Source organism: Rhinolophus sinicus, chromosome 14, assembly GCF_057876585.1.
Source record: "Rhinolophus sinicus isolate RSI-liver-muscle chromosome 14, RSI-T2T, whole genome shotgun sequence".
Taxonomy (NCBI): domain Eukaryota; kingdom Metazoa; phylum Chordata; class Mammalia; order Chiroptera; family Rhinolophidae; genus Rhinolophus; species Rhinolophus sinicus.
The window spans coordinates 31,619,186-31,639,397 of NC_142514.1; the positions used below are offsets into that span (position 1 = coordinate 31,619,186).

General features: G+C 48.5%; 2 protein-coding genes and 4 non-coding genes across 6 annotated transcripts; 5 read left to right on the forward strand and 1 right to left on the reverse strand.

Annotated features, from left to right (window-relative positions):
- Positions 1–6,785: 6,785 nt before the first annotated feature.
- Positions 6,786–9,435, forward strand: RPS8 (ribosomal protein S8). The gene is made up of 6 exons (XM_019716565.3): positions 6,786–6,872; positions 7,264–7,370; positions 7,828–7,927; positions 8,286–8,461; positions 8,701–8,830; positions 9,272–9,435. Exons 1-6 carry the CDS (start codon positions 6,869–6,871, stop codon positions 9,379–9,381), a joined length of 627 nt encoding a protein of 208 aa, XP_019572124.1. The 5' UTR covers positions 6,786–6,868; the 3' UTR covers positions 9,382–9,435.
- On the forward strand, positions 7,097–7,176 carry LOC141572545 (small nucleolar RNA SNORD55/SNORD39). Its single transcript, XR_012497870.2, has one exon. It is a non-coding gene; the product is annotated as a small nucleolar RNA SNORD55/SNORD39 (small nucleolar RNA).
- LOC141572552 (small nucleolar RNA SNORD46) lies at positions 7,646–7,748 on the forward strand. The gene has a single exon (XR_012497877.1). It is a non-coding gene; the product is annotated as a small nucleolar RNA SNORD46 (small nucleolar RNA).
- On the forward strand, positions 8,524–8,593 carry LOC141572551 (small nucleolar RNA SNORD38). Its single transcript, XR_012497876.1, has one exon. It is a non-coding gene; the product is annotated as a small nucleolar RNA SNORD38 (small nucleolar RNA).
- LOC141572550 (small nucleolar RNA SNORD38) lies at positions 9,088–9,156 on the forward strand. The gene has a single exon (XR_012497875.1). It is a non-coding gene; the product is annotated as a small nucleolar RNA SNORD38 (small nucleolar RNA).
- A 3,114-nt stretch (positions 9,436–12,549) lies between the features above and the next one.
- Positions 12,550–16,157, reverse strand: BEST4 (bestrophin 4). Its single transcript, XM_074337052.2, is given in 8 exon segments — positions 12,550–13,457; positions 13,617–13,771; positions 14,208–14,279; positions 14,755–14,909; positions 15,027–15,121; positions 15,123–15,259; positions 15,832–15,919; positions 16,006–16,157. Coding segments are annotated over 8 exon segments (1,128 nt in total). The 3' UTR covers positions 12,550–13,183.
- Between the last annotated feature and the right edge of the window lie 4,055 nt (positions 16,158–20,212).

Sequence of the window (20,212 nt, forward strand, 5' to 3'; positions counted from 1 at the left end):
TTCACCTCCTTGTTAAATTTATTTCTTAGGTATTTTATTCTTTTGGATGCTATTGTAAAAAATTATTTTTCTTAGGTTCCTTTTCAGATTGTTCATTGCTGGTGTGTAGAAACACAACTGATTTTTGTGTATTGACTTTGTACCTTGCAACTTTGCTAAATTTGTTTATTAACTCTAATAGTATTTGTTTTTGTGGATTATTTGAAATTTTCTGTATATAAGATCATGTCATCTATGAGCAGAGATAGTTTGACTTCTTCCTTTCCAGTCCTTTTATTTCTTGCCTAATTGCCCTGGGCAGAATACCCAGTACAGTTTTGAATAGAAGTGGTGAGAGTGGACACCCTACTCTTGTTTCTGATCATTAAGGATGATGTTAGCTGTGGGGTTTTTGTAGATGGCCGTTATCAGGCGGAGGAAGTTCACTTCTGTTTCTAGTTCGTTGAGTGTTTTTATCATGAAAGTATTAGATTTTGTCAAATGCTTTTTCTATGTTTTGATCACATGTTTTCCCCCTTTATTCCATCAATAAGGTATATCCTATTAATTGATTTTCAGGTGTTAAACCAACCTTGCAAACGTGGATAAATCCCACTTGCTCATGATGTCTGTAGCATTGAATTCCTACTTGTGCAGAGCTTCAAGTTGAGCCGTATCTCACTGATACTAGAGCCTTGTCAGGTCTTTCCCGGCTGGCCATATCTCAACCCGGCATATGCATGTGGTCCTCTAGAGTCCCAGGAATATGTGGGAGTTTTTCAAATCTTCCTATTGCCCTGTTTTTCCTTTTAAGTGGTGTGTTTTGTTGTTGTTGTTTGTCAGCCTATTTAGCCCCAACTAGTAATGCTGCCTCAGGCATCTGTGTTGCCCCTGACTTTTTTTTTAAACAAACACCCTAGGGATAGGGTTGGTCACAGAGTGAGCTCTGAGTGAGGTCAAATAAAGACAAGCTCTAAGAATGGAGCTTTTCAGCCAGACAGCTCAAATGGTGGCAATTCTTTGGGGATGGGGCTTTTGGGGGAACTCCAGGCCCATTCTGCCCCCTCCAATTGCTGTTTTCAAAGCCCCTGTGGAGCTGGGAAAAGGGGGTGGCATGAGGGCAAATTTAAAAGCAACAAAGATCACTGCTCCCAGATTCAGCTGTTTTCTTAAATAAATGTTCCTTGGATTGTTGCAAGCCTTTGGTTAATTTCAGAGTTCTGGAAAAGTTGATTTTGACAATTTTGGCCAGAGTTCTCTTTACTTTTATGGAGGAGCGTTTTTTTGAAGGTCCTTACTCCACCATTCCAGAAGTGCTTACCCTTCTCAGGGCTTTTTACACTTGATGTTCCTTCTGCCTGGAACCATTAGCTCTTCAGAAGCCTCTTTTTTTCCTTTCAGGTCTCAGTTTACCCCAGGTCTCTGTTACCCGAGAAGCCATCTCAGAGTATCCTATCTCAAGTTCACACCCCGCCCCATGATAGCATAGCATCGATTACAATCTAATCATCTTTTTCTTGTCCAGTAGAGTTTATACTTCAAGTAAGTTTTTGTAAAGATTCCCCAGGGCCTAATACCAATTATTGTTCTTAATTTCTAGTGGCACTAGTCTGCACAACTACGTGACCTTATCCAGCAGCATTCTGTAACCCAGGTGTCAGGAACAAGAGGTTGGATTGATCCCAGGTTTAAAGACTTACAGGGTGAGGAACTGGAGAAAGTAAGGTTGAGGGAGGTAAAGATGCTCATGTAGGCACCCAAAATATGATAGGAATAGTATTAGAGAGTGATAGTGAGTCAGGATTTAAAATCTAGGCACAAGTTGGTGAGAACCAGAACTGATTGATAACTGCAGTAAAGAGAAGTAGTGAGTGTTATGGTCTTAGTGCATAAGATTTAAAGTTTGGGTTTTAGGGAGGATAGAGTGAGAATGGCCTGAAATTGGCAATGAAGACCATGGAGCACACCTGTCTCCCTTCTAGAGAATAAGAGTGTAGTCATCCTCCGCTTGAGAAGGTTGACAAGGAAAAGTCCTCTGAGAGAACCAGGTTTCTGTTAGAAGGCAAAAGAAAAGGAAACATTCAGAGAAGTGGCTGACGATACAGAGGATTTTTCTGATGAATGACACAGGACATGGAAGATTTTAGGAAATGGATAGTGGCAAATTGGTTTTAGAAAAAATATAATATCCTGTGTCAGGATTAGAATGTAGGTGATAGATACAATTTAGGGGATGATTTTTTTTAAGGTGACTAATGAAAATAGGGACGAGGGCATAATATGATTAATGTTAGTGGTCTCAAAGCAAATGAAATGGTGGCCAGGCTAGAGTATTGGAGGGGAACAGGAGAGAGGATCTCTCCAATGGAATTACAAGGCCCCTATGACTTCTGCGAAAGCAGGAGTAGAGACTTGGAGGGCATGGTGTGGGACATGAAGAACTATCTTACTCTGATTTCAAGAGCTCCAGGGATCGCTCTTGAATATTACCCAATGGAGATTCTGATGTAGTTATAATTAGTCTATTACTCAAGTACACACACACATAATGCTCATGTGATGCAGACTGGCCCATGGGGTGAACCACTGGATTAGGTGGATAGTGGAATGAGGCCATGAGAGGTGGGGTGGGAAATACCAGTCTCATTCTCTTCCAAGCTTCAGACTCATCTTTCCAACTACTTGTAATACCAAGAATATATGTCCTAGTACAAGCAATTCAAACTCATCCTAAATTTAACTTTCTAGAATACTGCCTCTCTTTTGTTCTTTATTAGTTGGTATCACCCCACCATTCAAGTGGCTTCCCAGGGAAGAAACCTCTGTATCAGTTACTCTTCTCTCATCCTCATAATTCAGTCTATCACAAAATCCCATCACCTAACAAGTGCCCCTTGAGTCCACCTTTTCCTTTTTGTGCCAAAAGGGATTGCCTCTTCCCTTTCTTGTGGCAAGGGGCTGGGATGGAGAGATGAATGAAATACCTGCATTGTACTCTAAGATCTCTCAGTCTACTGGGAAAATCCATTGTGGGGGACAGAGCCAGGAGTGCAGTTTCTAGGCTCTCGGCCTCACATAGAAAGGTGCTGGCTCAGGTAGTAAATGGCCATCAACTGTGATTGGATGGCCATCAGCTGTGGCTAGTTGGCCGTCAGCTGTAACCAGTGAGCCATTGGCCACTAATATAACTGCTGTGGCTACGCTGGCAGCAAATGGGAGTTGGCAAGAAGATGGTGGCTGAGCTGGCAAGCACGGATTGCAGTTAGGATGGCGGGTTGCGGACAGTGTGGATTCAGCCTCCAGTGAGGCTATAGTGCCGCCAGCAAGAATATAGTAGTATGACTCCCCTATCTATGGCTCCGTGGGTGTTCCTTTTTGGCCTCACCATCTCCTGCGTTCTTACGTGGGGAGCGGGACCAGAGAATCCGCATGCCGCCCTGCATGACAAATGGCGCAGCGAGCAGGGTCTCCTGCATGACTGGGGACAGAGACCCAAAGTGCAGTTTCCAGGCTCTCAGTCTCTCAGAATGTGGAAAGGTGCTGGCTCAGGTAGTAAATGGCCATCAGCTGTGGCTAGTTGGCCATCAGAGGTAACCAGTGAGCCATTGGCCACTAATATAACTGCTGTGGCTACGCTAGCAGAAAATGGGGGCTAGCAAGAAGATGGTCACTGAGCTAACAAGAGCGGATTGCAGAGCGGTGGATGCCGCCAGAGAGAATATAGTGATATGACTCCCCTATTTATGGCTCCGTGGGTGTTCCTTTTTGGCCTCACCATATCCTGCGTTCTTATGTGGGGAGCAGGAGCAGAGACCCCGCCTGACACCCTGCATGACAAATGGTGCAGCGAGCAGGGTCTCCCACACGACAATGACACCCATTGAATACAATAATTTGCTCAAATTGAACAATAATTTGCTCGAATATTTGAGCAGGCCGATTGAATATTTATTGAGTGCGTACTAAATGCCAGGCATTATTCTAGGTGTTGGAAAATAATAGTGAATAACACAAAGTTTCTACTCTCATGCTTATTACATTTTAATGGGAGAGACAGATAATGCGCATGTAAGAGCAATGTTAGTATCGATTGAGTAGAGAAGATGAGTGTTGCTACTTTAGAAAGCAAGCTCAAAAAAGGCCTCTCAGTGTGTGTATGTGTATTGGGGTGGGGGTGGAGTGTGTAAGATTTTGAGCAGACCTGAAGTGAGGAAGGAAGCCATGTTAAGACCTAGGAGAAGAGCATCTTCTTTCAGAGCATGAAGGCCTGAGGCAGAAACAGCAAGGTCAGAATGCCTGTAGTTGAGTGAGGGGGACAGATAGGAATAAGCAAACTGATAAGTCAAAGATATGCAGAGGTCCAATATTTCTGGGTCTCCAGGCCATGGTAAGAAATTTAGATTTTATTCTGAATGTGCTGGGAAGCCAGTGGAAGGTTGAAGATACAGAAGAAAGATGAGATGTCGAGAGAATCCAGTCCAAAGGATGGGATAGGATCTGGAGCCAAGTGTAAAAGGGCGTATCCACCATCAGGCATTTATTCCTTTGAAAAACTGCCCTCTGCTCTGCGTTCCTCCCCAGGCCCAGCCAATTCTCTCATTCTCTTTAAAAATCATACTTCTCAAAAGAATCACCTACATATACTGTATGTTTTTATAACTTCCCCTTCTGTTTCAAGTTTTTGAGAAAACTAATCAAGTTTTTGTCCACTCCATTGCACAAAAACTGCTTCAGCCAATGCCACTCAATAACCCAATAATCACTTTTTAGTTCTATTTACAAGATATCACAATAGTATGAGACCATGACATCACCCTCACCCTGTGCTGGCTTTCCTCCTGTCACTCTCATTGCTCCTTCTGGCTCCTTGACCAGCTTTTCTCTACCTGACCTTAAGTGTTGCCATTCTGCAAGCCTTGGACCTAGATCCTCTTATATTTCTTTATGCCAGGGGTTGGCACACTACTGTGCACTGCGAGGGCCCATGAGCTAAGAATGGTTTTTATGTTTATTAATTGTTTGAAAAAAATGCAAAAGCGTATTTCATGACAAATGAATCCCAGTATCCATAAAGTTATATTGGAACACAGCCACATCCATTTGTTTATTATTGTCTATGGCGGCTTTCACACTACAACAGCAAAGCTGAGTAGTTGTGACACAGACCCTATAGCCCACAAAACCTGAAGTATTTATTTACCCTTTACAAGAAAAGCTTGCCTGGAGTTACTCAGTTTTCCTGGGCCTCTCCCAGGTATAATAATTCATTTTTCTCCTGCTTTAAAAAAAGTTTGCCAAATATATGGTGATGAATGGAGAACTGACTCGGGGTGAACACACAATGTGATATATAGATGACGTGTTACAGATTTGTACACCTGAAATCTATGTAACTTTATTAACAATTGTCACCCCCAATAAACTTTAATTTAAAAAAAAGTTTGCTTTATGCTGTCTCCCTAGGTTCCATTCATTCTGGTGGCTTTAAATACCATTTATATACCAAAGGTGCCCAAAGTAACACCTTGTGTCTAGATCTCTTTTATAAAGATGACCTGACATGAACATTCAGCTGCCCATTGTCAGGGAGAGGGAAAATCCCCATTACCTTTTAGTTCTTACAGCTGTACTAGTAGTAAAATAAAATTGACAGAAGACTAGATCAACAGAAGAAAAAGCGATTTACCATGTGCACATGGGAGAATCACAATATGATGTTCAGATAATAAAATGAGGCTCCAAGAAATGATCAAGGCACCTTTTTAAATTTTTTAGACAAAGAAACAATAAACTTGTGAGAAACTGACAGGACAAAGAAGTTAGTGCTGGGGGGGGGGGGGGCAGTTAATCCGGTTGGTTGGAGCGCAATGATGCTCGTAACACCAGCATGGGTCAGCGTGAGCCGCAGCCTCCATAACTAGATTGAAACAACTACTTGACTTGGAGCTGATGGGTCCTGGAAAAACACACTTAAAATAAATAAAAGTTTAAAAAAAAAAAGTTAGTGCTCATTAGAAAGTTATCTAAGCAAGGTTTGGGCTTGGGCAGTTAAGTTAGTAAGGGCCAAGGTTTGTTTATACAGACTGTTCGACTCTGAACTCTAGCAAGAAGGGTGACTTCCAGGTGCCGGGAGGACACCGTTCATATGGGAGATTTATTTTCTTCATTCAAGGAGACATGGACAAGTCAAATTGGCCTTCTGGCACCAGCTGCTTGTCCAGCAACTAATTCAAAGCAATCAATACGCCATTGTGGGATATTTGGGGCGGCCTGTCTTCGGCGGGTACAGTTATTCCCACTTACAGGATTCACCAAGATCTCAAAATGAACATGTCCAGAACAGCTCCTACCCCACCCCAGTAAATGACACCAACATTCATCCAATTGATCAAGTGAGTTATTGGCAGTCCTTGACACACCTCCCTCTCTCTAAACCCCCACGTCCAATCTATCACTGAACCCCTCAAAACAAAACCCAAATCCACCACTCCCTTCCATTTCTACTGCCTTCCACCCTTTTCCAACGCACCCGCATCCACATCTTTCATCCTGGACCACTGCAAAAGTTCCTTAAAATGAGTCTTTTTTAAAAAGGTAAAAAATGCCTGGCTACTCCCCTTCGGTTGTGCCCTAGAGCCCTCAACCTCCATCAAAGCTTGCACAGCTGTGGATGCCCCAAGACGCTGCCTCCCAGCCTTGCCCCACGGTTTGAGAGCTCAGAATCCACTCATAAGACCCAGAAGCGCTTCTCGCGGTCGCAGAAACGTAGTTAACTGCAGGCTCATTCTACGGCACAGTCGCAAAACAACGCCGTAAGTGCTGGGCGGGACAGCGTTTTACAAACCGGACCGTCAGTCTTTGCGTTTCTCTTTCCAGTCGGCGCTGAGCCATGGGTGAGTGTCGCTCTGCTGGGGCTGGGTAGAGAAGCGATCTCAATCCGGCACCATCCTGCCTTGCAGCCAAGTTTGGAGAATGGGCACCCCGACCCCGGGCAATAAGCAGCCATGAGGAGGGTGGTGCTGGGGTTTGAGCCACCGAGGCCGTCGCCGGGGCCGGTGCTAGGGCTGCAAGTGGCACCAACATGGCTACCGCGGGAAAGGGTGCGGGCTGGGCCGCACGTGTATGATGACACCTTAGTACTGCTGTAAACTCCTGAATGCTCTGTGTGGAGGCCAACCTTGGAGAGCTGAGCGTGCGGCCCGCCCGGTGCGGGGGTCTGGCGCTGGCGAGGGCCGGCCCCGCGGTCCAGTGGCTCAAGCCTCCGTTCCCTGCCTCCATATACAGGCATCTCTCGGGACAACTGGCACAAGCGCCGCAAGACCGGGGGCAAGAGGAAGCCCTACCACAAGAAGCGAAAATATGAGCTGGGACGCCCTGCCGCCAACACTAAGGTGCGTGTGGGGTCCTCACCACCCGGAAGGTAGCCTCCCGCCCCTCCCGTTCTCCGTGGTCTGGTCTCTACCTGTGGCTGGTGAATCATGGTAGGGCTCCGGAACGTGTATTAGGGACTGGGCGGCCTCCTGGATGAAATTGCATGGAGACGAACTGTGTGTTAGGATTAAAGGATGCCTGGAGGGAGTGGGCTCGCACGATAGTCAGAAATCTTGTATTTTTGTTGCATGGACACTTGATTTTCAGTGTTTGGAATCATGTTTTTCTTGGAGGTAACCAGAGTGATGAAAAAGTAACCTTAGGCGTGGTGTGGCCGTCTTGGTCACCTGTGTGCCACTTGCCAATGCTAGGACTTGTCATAGTTACACTGACTGTTACCTCCATCCAGCCCAGGTTCCTTTTTCCTCTCTTACCTTGCTTTCCTTGATAACAGTCCCGTTACCTTGTGTTTTCTAGATTGGTCCCCGCCGCATACACACAGTCCGTGTGCGTGGAGGCAACAAGAAGTACCGTGCATTGAGGCTGGATGTGGGGAACTTCTCCTGGGGCTCAGAGTGTGAGTGAGGCCCTTCAGGGGTGGGTGGGAACTCGACACCTAATCCTTTCTAAGCTTCATTAAGGGTGCTCAGCAGGAAATCCATGGTCTCCACCCAGATACCGAAGTTTCTTCTTGAACGATTCTGAGGTGGTGGTAACCAGAGAGTTCTCACCAGCCTGTCCTAGCTCTTAACTCCTGTCGTCCCAGGGAGTGGGAGTGGGTCTGAATCTAGAGACTGTACGTGATGCCCCATGGTTGGGTAAAGACTTAGAGTTCCCTTGCTTCTCCTTAGGCCCTATTAGGGCAGGGATGGGAGGGGTAAGGCCAGTTGGCCTCTGGTTTGTATGTCTTGATTCTGAATTTCTCCTGTGCACAGGTTGTACGCGCAAAACAAGGATTATTGATGTGGTCTACAATGCCTCCAACAACGAACTGGTCCGCACCAAGACGCTAGTGAAGAACTGCATTGTGCTCGTCGACAGCACGCCGTATCGACAGTGGTACGAGTCCCACTACGCACTGCCCCTGGGCCGCAAGAAGGGGGCCAAGCTGGTGCGTGTTTGGGGTGCCAACTTCCCTGTAGGGGAGGGAGGAGGCCTACCTGATTCCAGCCTTCTTGTGATGAAAATTCTGTCCAGTTCTGCTACTGAAGGGAGAGAGATGAAAGCCTTTAGTGCTGAGGAAGGCAGTAGGAGTTGGGATGTGTAGAGTTAAAGGCTATGATGACATTTCTTCCCTGAGCTAGGGTTTGGGGGGCTCCCATCTCACCCATCTGTATCTCTTTTATTCAGACTCCCGAGGAGGAAGAGATTTTAAACAAAAAACGATCAAAGAAAATTCAGAAGAAATATGATGAAAGGAAAAAGAATGCCAAAATCAGCAGTCTTCTAGAGGAGCAGTTCCAGCAGGGCAAGCTTCTTGGTGAGATGTCTGTTGCATTGGGGGGTGGGGGGTGGGGTCACAAGATAACGGTGTGCCCTCTGCATTTTAAACCCTTGCCTCAGTTCTTTTGACTGTCTGCTATTTGGTATAGTGGGTTCACTAGGACAGTTTAATCAACCCATTAGTGTGAAACTAAAATGGGAAATAGTAGGCAAGAGTTCACAGGCCTGAGCTTGGCCTTTGCGTCTGAGTTTCAGTAGTATTTTGAGAAGTCTGTGTCCAGGCTAAGGGGGCTGTCTCAGTGATGAAAACTTTGTCCAGTTCTGCTACTGAGTTTAAGTGACGATAAAATATATCTGAGGAGACAGTGGGTTTCATGCCTGCCCCCAGGATACCTAAAGCAACGTTGACTTTTAAAGGCACGTAGGTTTGGGGAGGGCCACAGTATTATTTTGCTAAGGACCACATACTTTCTTGCAGCGTGCATCGCTTCCAGACCAGGCCAGTGTGGCCGAGCAGATGGCTATATACTAGAAGGCAAGGAGCTGGAGTTCTACCTGAGGAAAATCAAGGCCCGGAAAGGCAAATAAATCAGCCCTCCTAGCTAAGTCCGTGTAATAAAGGCTTTTCGTGTTCTGTGTCCAGATTGTATTGAATACTCGATTGGCAAACTGTAGAGTGCCCCCACTTCCCTCTCCCTGAAGGCCGGCGTATTATCTAGGCTGTGCCATTCTCAAATGGGGACATTTCTCGCCCTAAAGGTTGTTCTTCAGTGGGGCCAAGGATGTGGAATTCAGGTCAAGCAGAGACCATATAAGGGAAGTATCCCATCACTGGGGCCGTCAACAATATTGGGGTGTTGACCGGACCATGATTGGAACCTGAAGCAATGTTATCTATGTAAAGTTGATTCTTTTAGACATCCTATGGTCCTCGGACCTTGGTTTTAATGTTTTAATTCAAAGTTTACAACCTGGGTTCATAAGTGACCTAGAAATCTTGAAATTGTGTTCCAGGTGTCTGCATTGTTGAAGACCTGCTCTTATATTAGTTTTTGCTCCAAAAGACACCTTACAGCTAATTGTCAGGCTAGGCCTTTTGGGGAAACATGGTACTTATATATGTGTATCCTATCAGATTTTAGATGTCTATAATTTTATAATTTTTTTCTGGAGCCCTAATTCCTTTTCAATGCTCAAAAGTATGTTAGATTACCAGTGGTTTCTGCATTGCTGTCTAAGGGTCAGCTTTTTGTCTTCTGTTTGACTACGTCATCTATCTCCAGCATTTAAATGTAGGTTCCAACTCTCTGACTTTAGTCCAGACCTACTTGACACTTGTACTTGGATGTGAGCGTGTTCCAAACTGATCACATTCCTCCAGCTCTCCCTTTTCGAGTAGTTTCTCAACTATTTGCAGCAAATACTTGTTTTTATACGACTGCTTAAATCTAAATCTTGGGTCATTCTGCCACTTAACACTCCTACAACTAATGTCACCGTCTTGTTCAACCTTTGACACCACCTCTACTATTCTGGTAACTTTTGGATCCTACTTGTCTCATTGCTGCTTCTGTTGTCCCCAGTGCAATCCCAGCAATCGGTGATTATTTTAAAAGATCTTTGACACAGCTTCCCATCTCAAAATCTTTACTATATATCATGGAACTAAATGTGACCTGATCCCTTTTTTCTTCAGTGACTTCCATCCTGGCCTTAACTGAATTTATGTTCATTTGCTACATTCCTTTTGTTGGGAACACTTCCAGTACTTATATGGCTTACTCCCTCCAAGTCTTTGTCACCCTAGTAAGTTCTTTCCCAACCACAGAATTTTAAATTGCAGTCGCCTCCACTGTGTTCTTTGCCCATTTTTCTTATTCCTTAACATGGTGTAAACTTTGCCCCTTTTGCTTGTCTTTTTTTTGCCTTCTCAGAATGTAACTCCAGGGGTGGCTGGTTTGCTCAGTTAAAGCGTGGTGCTAATAACACCAAGGTTGCCGGTTCGATCCCTGCATGGGCTACTGGGAGGTGCGCCCTCCTTAAAAAATTAAGTAAATAAATTTCTCTTTAAAAAAAGAATGTAACTCCAGGGAAACGGATATTTGTTTTCAGCAGTGTATCCAGTATCTGGAAAAGTACATGGCAATATGCCAGGCACTCAAATACGATAACTTAAAGAATTAATGAAGATTTTCTCCAATTTAAAGTTGAAAGTGCAAGTATATATCTTAAGAGCCAAAGTGCAAAATCCAATTGGCTAAATTTCATCAACTTGGCTAAGTTTCAGACCTCTGAATAGTCAACTGGGAAAGGTAAAATAGGAGATGACCCCTCCATTTTGAGTACAAAAACTTAAGGATAAAAGAAAAACTACCCTCAAAACCTTAACATTGGCTCTGGGGAGACCTGGTCCCTGCCTTCCCACCCAGTGGGTCTTCGTGCACCATCTTAATAGTAGTTCATGTTTACTGAGAGCTCTGCACCAGGCAGGCAGTTGTAGCAACACAGCACTTTGCGTTTGCTTTCTAGTTTGAACCCGATGGGGCATTGATCTTTACTCCTTCACTTCTGCTTCTAACCCTTCACGGCCAGTGGGTTCTCTCTAAAGAGGAATCCAACCACTTCCATCTCTACTGCTTTCACAGATGACCATTCTTGCCCTGCAGCGAGGTTACCTACCCCTGTAAACCCAGCAGAAAACCTCAAATACCTTGGGGCGGCTGGATGGCTCAGCATGCGTGAGCTCTTAACTCTGGCTTCCCACATGGGCCAGTGAGCTGCGCCCTCCACAACTAGATTGACAACAATGAGCTGCCACTGAGCTTCGGGAGGGGCAGCCAGATGGCTCGGTTAGAGCGCAAGCTCTCAACAAGGCTGCCAGTTCAATTCCCACATGGGATGGTGGGCTGCGCCCCCTGCAACTAAAGATTGAAAACGGCAGCTGGACTTGGAACTGAGCTGCACCCTCCACAACTAGATTGAAGGACAGACTTGGAGCTGATGGACCCTGAAAAAGACTACCTCAATATTACCCAGTAAAAAAAATGAAAACCTCAAATACCTTCTCAGTGAATGGCTATCAGATGCTATTATCTCCACATTATATTTGGCCACTGCGAGGCTTAGAAATGTTCAATAATCCAGCAGGAAAGTAGCAAAATCAGCATTTTAATCTTGGCAGTCGACTGCCAGAGGCTACATGCTGAAAACCTCTCTACCTACACACTCCTGCCTCCCCTCGGAGTTCTGGCATTTATCATCCTTTGGCCTTAAAGTTCAGTCTTGACATTGACCAACTTTTTTTTAAGGAGGGCGCAGCTCACAGTGGCCCATGCGGGGATCGAGCCCGCAACCTTGGTGTTAGCACCATGCTCTAACCAGCCACCCCTGACCAATTTCTTTAGTGGGGGCTAAGTAAGCTTAGGAGGCAGGAACCTTAGAGGAGCTCAGTTTAAAAGCTTAAGTGACTCCAATCTACTGCTCTGGGGCTGTTTTCCATAAGGCCCTTAGCATCAACTGAATGCTCCCAACCATCGAGATGGACAGCAGCTTTCACCCCTTAAATTATTCATTGCCCCCGCCCCCGTCCTCCCCTGCTATTTAGTTGGTGGTACCCAAGAAAGGCTTGGCACTATAAGCTGAAAGTCTAGGCTTGGTGGTGTATGGCTGCTTTCACATCTGAGTTTAATCAGTCTCCAGGGCCGATTCTGAAACCCTTTATCCCACTGCACAGCGTGCTAGTTCAATTTTGAACAATTGGAATTGCACAAGTAATATATTCTCGTTTTAAACAAAAAAATTCAACATTACAGAAAAAGCAAAAGTCCCCCCACCCCCGCACACACAGACCCCTCTTCAGAGTAAGGTTATCAGAGTAAAGTATATCCTAATTTACATATGGCTCAAATTGTGATCCCAGGACCATTACCTTGAAACATTAGAAATGCTAATTGTTGAGCTCCATTCCAAATCTAATGAATAGGAAACGTGGGGAGTGGTACCTAGAACTTTTTAATAAGCCCTTTAGTAATGCTGCTGCCCCCTCAAATTTGAGAGGTGGCCCAGCCCCCATTGCTAAGGAAATTAACAGTGCACCGGGCCTTTAGTCGTCTATGCCTCGCCCCATGTATCTTTCCAGCTTCATCTCTCCCAAGCAATCCATCCTACCTTCTCTCGCCAAAATGGACACATTCCCAGCCCTGGCTCAGCCCCTTCCCGCCATCTTCTTTCAAGGTTCGTCCCTAAATGTTCCCGCTTAGGTCGCACAGGGAAGTGCTTCTCTAATCGCCGAGGGCAGGACACCACACAGAAAGTGGGCAGTGAGGGGCAGGAAGTGAGTGGGGTCGGACCTGGGGAGGCAGGCAGGGTGGCCCAGCCCCGCTGCCTCTGCTCAAGGCTCCTGGCCCTGGTCCCCTGACCCCGTCGTCTCCTCCTCATTGCAGTCCCCGGCCTCCGGGTCGCCACCCTCCTCGATTCGGAAGCGCAGCAGATGAGGGCTCCGGAGGTCTCCTGCGCCGCCGAAGTTCTCGAGGCTGACAGCAGTGAAGGGCTCTCCTGCGCTCACGAAGCTGCTGAGCAGCTGGGTCTGCGCGGCGGGCAACAGCTGAGCCGACCCAGGGGGCCCCGCCTCCATCTGCAAGCTCTGCTCGGGGTTGTCGCTCATGCTGCGAGCAGGAGGGCGGCATGAACTGGCCTCTGCTCTGTGGACCGGCTCTCCAGAGGGGAGCGGGAGGGACTGAGTCACTGGTGCCTCAGAAGGTGGGCGGGGACCTGGGGACCGCGTGCTGGGTCAAGTCCTGCCTCTGCCAGCGCGGGCCACTCACCGCAGCTTGAAAGTGGAGCCCAGGAAAGAAGGCCGCAGTGACTCCACCACAGTGGCCGCAGTGTAGGGCAGCTGCACGGAGCCTTCCTCCCAGAATGGGTCCTTCTCGGCAGGAGGCAGATTCTAGTACATGTCATCCACCGATAGCAGGGATACCTATGCTGGGCAGCAGAGGTCACAAAGATCCCCCTCTTTGTAGGGGGGACGACCCGGAGCAGAGCCTGCAGATGGAGGCGGAGCCCCCTGGGTCGGCTCAGCTGTTGCCCGCCCGCAGACCCAGCTGCTCAGCAGCTTCGTGAGCGCAGGAGAGCCCTGAAAGCTGGCAGGGAGGAAAAGCCCAAAGAGCTGCTCCAGACCTCTGCTTACCTGCAAGTTGCAGTGAAACATGAAAACATAGCAAGGTGTGGCAGCACCAGAGGGGATGAAGTTATCTTAGTGGGGGTCCACGGAGGCTTTGAGGCTGAGCCTTTAGCTGTTCAGTGTCTCACTAGACTGAACTGCCCCAGGGCAGGTGCCATCTCTAATTCTTCTCAGTGTGTCACACACAGGACATACTGTAGGTGCTGAGACTGGGTTGCTGAGAGGCAGTTACTCGGTTATAGACAAGAGGGATGCTGATCCAGTCATAGAGGCACAGCATGCTGCCCTTGGCCCAGTACAGCTCCTGGTGGAAGAGCAGGAAGAAGTCAGTGAAGGCGAGGAAGGATGAGGAGACAACAGGGGAGCCCGGCACAAACTAGGCCTGGACCAGGTCTGGAGGCTCAGTCTGCTCTCAGAGGTGCTGTCAGGCTGGGGTGCCTCTGACAGGGAGCAATTTAGCAAAGTAACTGTAAACACAGAACCTGGAGGCAGAGTGTCTGAGTATGAATCCCAGCTTCCCTAACTAGCTGTGTGAATTGGGCAAATTTATTTTCTACTCTGTGCCTCAGTTTCCTCATCTGTGAAAGGGGTTGATACTAATAGCACCTATTTCAAGGGTTGTTGTGAGGGTTAAATGAGTTAATATAAGTTCAATGCTTCCAACAATATACGGTACATAGTTGGCACCACATAAATATTAAATACTAAAAGTATTTATTATTCCAGTTTGCAAATCGAGAGGAAAGAGGGCAGATGGGCCTGATCCTAACCTGACTCACTTCCAGGAGCAGGCAGAGAGCCATGTCATCATGGATTCGCCCATCCTTCCGGGCCTGGGCCGCCAGGTTGGTGTACCAGACGCAGGGGACCCAGTATTTGTTGAAGTTGGATTTCAGGCTCTCAAACTTTTTCCTCTCTTCCTGGGACATAAAACCTGCGGGGATAAAGTGGGTGGGGCGCAGACTCATCCTGTGCCTCTAGGACTCAGGCCCTAGGGCCCTGGAGTTCCCCTGGGGTCAGACCTGCTATCCCAGGAGGCACAGTAAGGCACCTGCACCCACCACATGCTCCACAGTGGGGAATCGCTTGAGTACGCGTGCGCTGACTGAGCGCAGCACCGGCACCGGTGCCACGTTGGCGTAGCGCACGACGCAGCAGGCGTCCGTGCGGATCCACGCTATGCATACTGGCCGAGATGACACACATCAACTGGTCTGGCAGCAGGATGCTTGTGTACTGGGCCCACCAGCGGTTCCCCACCAAGGTCACGTAGAAACCTGGTTGCTGCCATGGTTAAGGGGGATGGGAAGGGAAGATGGAGGGCCTAGGAGTCAGCGTGCCCTGTCCCTCAGCCAGAGTGTCTTGTCCAGACCAGGTTAAATCAAGGCAGAGGGAAGGACACATTTGACTCCAGCTCGCTGCCTCGCTGTCAGGAGGATAGCCTTTTCCTCTGGTCCCACCCTGATGTACTGGACCAAGCTGGGAGGGAGGCATGCAACCCTAAGGCAAAGAAGTGGTGGTTCAAGGTCAGGTAATGGTTAACTCAAAGCCATGCTGCCCATGAAGGTGGGGATGGGTTGTCTCCTCTCTCCAGCTCCCCTCCAGTATCCAGAAAGTGGTGAGGCCAGCAGGCGTCTTGGGCCTTGTGTGGCATAAGGGTCCAGCAAGTGATGGTGGGGCCTAGCCCTCTGGTAATCCTGGACCCGGCACACAGCTCCCATGCCTTCTGAGACTGCTCTGGTTGACTTCCAGGCTGTGCCACTGGGGGCAATTCTGATCCTCAGAGTTATCAACCCAACCTAAAGGTCCGGGAAGATGGTAAGGACGATACCAGGGAGATCTAGAGGGAGCCTTACCCAGGACAAAGGACAAAGGTCCGCAGAGCGGTTGCAGTATTGGGCCACCTGAGCGTACACATGCCTCTGCTCCTGGGTCAGCAGCAGCCTGAGGGAGGTCAGGTGTAGGCCTGGGTTACAGGGGGTGGGCAGCCTAGTCCCCTACGGGCCAGCCCTGAGACCTCACCCTCGCACCAGTACGTGATGCTGAGCAGAGCACGCAGGATGATGAAGAGCAGGAACTCCTTGTAGAGAAGCTTGTAGCTACTTGCCCTCCAACAGAGAAGCAGCCCAGAGAAGCCTCCAAAGCAGGCCTCTGCCACTTTGAGGGTGTATGAAACTGTCATGGCGCTGGGGTAGGAGATCACAAGAACTGCCCCCAGAGCTGGCCCTCTCCCCAGCAAGCCTTCTCCTTAGCTTGCCTTCTCATCACCAAACTGTTTCCCAGACAACTCTGGGGAAGTTTCTCCCTTCAACTCTGGTCACATACACCATAGCCTTCACCCTGTGTCAGTAAACAAGAGGGGAGGAAGCTTCAGAGCAGACAAAGAACACCCCCATTCTCTCCAGAACTCAGTGGTGCAGGGGTCAAGCCAGGATGGGGTGGGGCAAGGCGGAGCTGAGATCTAGGCCCTCTCATGCATGAGGCTTCCCCGAGCTCCTCTTAGCTTCTGTAAGGCTAGGAATAACCAGATCCTGAACCCCTGGGGACAGATTCAACTCTAGCCTAAACCCACCTCTATCCTTTGGGATCTTGCTCTTGAAGCTGATAGCTGGTCTCCCAAGGCCCAGGGCACTCTCACCTCCACCCTACAACTGCCTACCTGCTCTAGGAAGCAGCCTGAGTTGAGGAAGGAGAACTGGGCTAGCCTTCACATCCCACACATTTAAGTACCTCCTGGGTCTGTAAAGTTTGGCTGGACTCAGGTTATCGTTGATGGATTGAGGCTGTCACCCAGCTTCCCCTGGTCCTGGGAACTGGATGTGTCTCCCTACCCCTGCAGGACTGCGCTAGCCACTGAGTGGCAGAAGTGCCATCTGCACTCACCCCACAGGTGCCACAGATGACACTATGTCCTTGAAGTTGGGATGACAGGGATTACTAACTCATGCTCCAGGTGAGAAGACAGATGCATGATAAATTGTTACAATCATAAGAGCTGCTGATCACAGAGCACTGAGTAAGTGACACGCATTGTGCCAAAGGCACTACTATATGACCCTCACCGCGATCCCATGAGGTAGAATCATCCCCATTTCACAGATGAAGGGCATACAGCTGGCACGTGTTGGAGGCAGGACTCAAAGCTGGAGTTGGTGGACTTCAAGGCTGGAATTGGCTCCTCTGGGCTTAAACAAGGGCTCATACCGTGGGACCAGAGTCCTATCAGCAGCCACACTGCCAGACTTCCAGTCCAGGCTCTGGGGGGCCTGGCCCAGCCTTTCCCCATTCCCATTCCACAGGGCTGATGAGGCCACAGAGATCTGGGACTCAGGCCTAGAGATTCAGAACCCCTCAGCTCTGTGTCCAGTATCCTGGCTCCTAGGGGTAAAGATCTTTTTTTTTTTTTTTTTAAGATTTTATTGGGGGAGGGGAATAGGACTTTATTGGGGAACAGTGTGTACTTCCAGGCCTTTTTTCAAGTCAAGTTGTTGTCCTTTCAATCCCAGCCGTGGAGGGTGCCGTTCAGCTTCAAGTTGTTGTCCTTTCAGTCTTAGTTGTGGAGGGCGCAGCTCATCTCCAGGTCCAGTTCCTGTTTCTAGTTGCAGGGGGCACAGCCCACCATCCCTTGCGGGACTCGAACCGGCAACCTTTTCGTTGAGATGATGCATTCCAACCAACTGAACCATCCCTGAGCTCAGTGGCAACTCACCTCAAGGTGCCGTGTTCAATCTTAGTTGCAGGGGGCAGAGCCCACCATCCCCTGTGGGACTCGAGGAGTTGAACCGGCAACCTTGTGGTTGAGAGCCCACTGGCCCATGTGGGAATTGAACCGGCAGCCTTCGGAGTTAGGAGCATGGAGCTCTAACCGCCTGAGCCACCGGGCCGGCCCCAGGGGTAAAGATCTTGAGTGGCCATTTCTACTTCTGTGCCTCAATTTCTTTGTCTGTCAAACCGAGGAAATGATACCTGAGGCACCAACTCAATTGTCCACCCAGTGCCAAGGTCATCTACAAAAACCCAGGAGTGGTGGTCCTGCTTCTGACCTGTCTTGGGGAGCTCCTTCCCCCACAATGTGAGCTGGTTCCCACCCAGAGGTGTTTCCTAAAGAGAAGAAGCATGGAAGGGTGGTGGTTAGGAGCTCAAGCTCGGGAGTCAGACAAACCTGGGTTTGAATTCTAGCTCTCTGTAACCTTGTACGAGTTACCAAATCTCCCTGAATCTATTTCTTCCTCTGCAAAACAGGATCAATAACACCTTCCTTGCAGGGCAATTGGGAGTATTCAAAGAAACAAAGCCCAGTGCCTGGAGCATTGTAGGCATTTAGTGCTGGCTGCTATTACCATGAAAAGCCAAATCTATTCCCTTTGGTTTCCATGTACCGGTCCACTGTTGCATCCCAGAACCAGGCAATCCTTCAGAGATGAAAAGGCAGAGAACTTTCTCCTGAGGCTTTGCCAGCCTGTCCCCAAGCCAAACAGTGCGGGCCTGGCTTTTAAGCTGAGTACACAAGACCCTCTGAGATATCCCCACGTTACCCCCCCCCCACCCCCCATCCTCTGGCCCAGGTCCTTTTCACTCCTCCTTCATGGTCCAGTTTAGAGCATCCTCTGGGAAGCCTGCCATGATCTTCCCCCAGATCGCTCCTAAAGCCCCCTAGGTTTCCTCTCTGGCAGCCGTTAAGTATCCTTATCTCTGATCTGTTTACAGGGAGATCTCCCCTTGAGCCCATGAGACCCTTGATGGTAGGATTCATCTTGCCCCTGATTCATCTTGGTAAAGCTGGGAAGGGATTGAACCCGGGCAGGCTTTTCCTTCCTTTTATATTTTTTGTCCCTTTTAGCCTGAAAGACATCTGGTCCCCCTCCCTCTTTTTCATAAAGGATTTCTTGGATGAGCTGGTCTGGAAACCTACTCACGGCCTAACAAGTTATGTTTTCCTTCTAGAGCCCAGGTGAGATGTCAATATGAGGAGAGAACAGGGTGTGTGTGTATGTGTGTGTGTGTGTGTGTGTGTGTGTGTGCGTGCGCGCGCGTCCATCCCAAAGTTCTGGAAAACCAGGAACTGACTTGGGGAGGGTGGGAAAGCAGCTCAGGGGCCTCAGCCATCATGGCCGTGCAGCACTTTCCCAAGCTCTGATCTGTGGCTCTCCTAGAGCATCCTGGGCTGTTTATCACTTAAAGAGTTTCTTGTACCTGGAAAGCCAGGCTCTGGGACTGGAAGAGCTCAGGCCCTGAGGTCCTGGGGACTTCTCTCTGACTGGGTTCCTTAATGGCAACACAGCTAGCTGCCTGCATTTCCGTCCTCTGCACCCATCCCCATCTGTGACCCTCAAACTTCTGCCTGTGACCAACAGTCTGGATTGCTGGGCTGTGAATTTCCCACAGAGCCACAGTCAGGGGTACAGGACCTGAAGCCTCTGCCAGAGGAAGGGGATGGTCCCCAGGCCCCACCCAACCCTTCCCTCCTGACTCAGTTTATCTCTCTTCCCAGATGCTGACAGGTCCCTTTGGCTTATGGTCCAGGAGAGGAAACCACTCCAGCCGTAAATCATCTGGCCCACCCTTCTTTATCATCCTCTAGCTCTTTCCTCTCCTCTTGCCTGGCTCCCTCTCTTCTAGTGCTAGCCACCAGTGCCCCTCTCCCCTCCTCAAAGCCGAGAACTGAATATAAGGCTTGGCAGTTAACAATACAGAGCCAGACTCCACCGTGAACTACCTTTGTGACTTTGGGCAAGTCATTTAATCTCTTTGTGCGTAATTTTCCTATGGGGAAATGAGAATGATAATATCTATCTCACAGAGTTATTGTGAATATTAAATGAATTAATATTTATAAGGTGCTCAGAATAGCACATTGTAAGTATGAAACGCTACTATAGCTATTAGCATTTCTCTTCTCTCTGTTCCGGCTTTAACACTTCCACCTCTGAACCCACCTGAGGTCAGGACACCTGAGATTTCCTTATTACTAAATCCAATCAATAGCTCTTCCTGAGTCCTAGCCTTACTTTGCATCTCTCATTCTTGAAAGACTCCCTTAACCTCTGTGACCTGGCACTGTCAAGAAATTCTTGACTGAGCTGTCAAAGGGGCAAGGAGTATGAGACGCGTTCAACAAGGGGCAGCGGGCCTGACCGCATCTTCCGGGAGATGGAGATCCAGAGAGCTCAGAAAAACCTCAGGGTGGCCAGAGGTTGTGAGAGTCTTCGGGGGGAGGAGAAAGGGCACTAGTAAGAG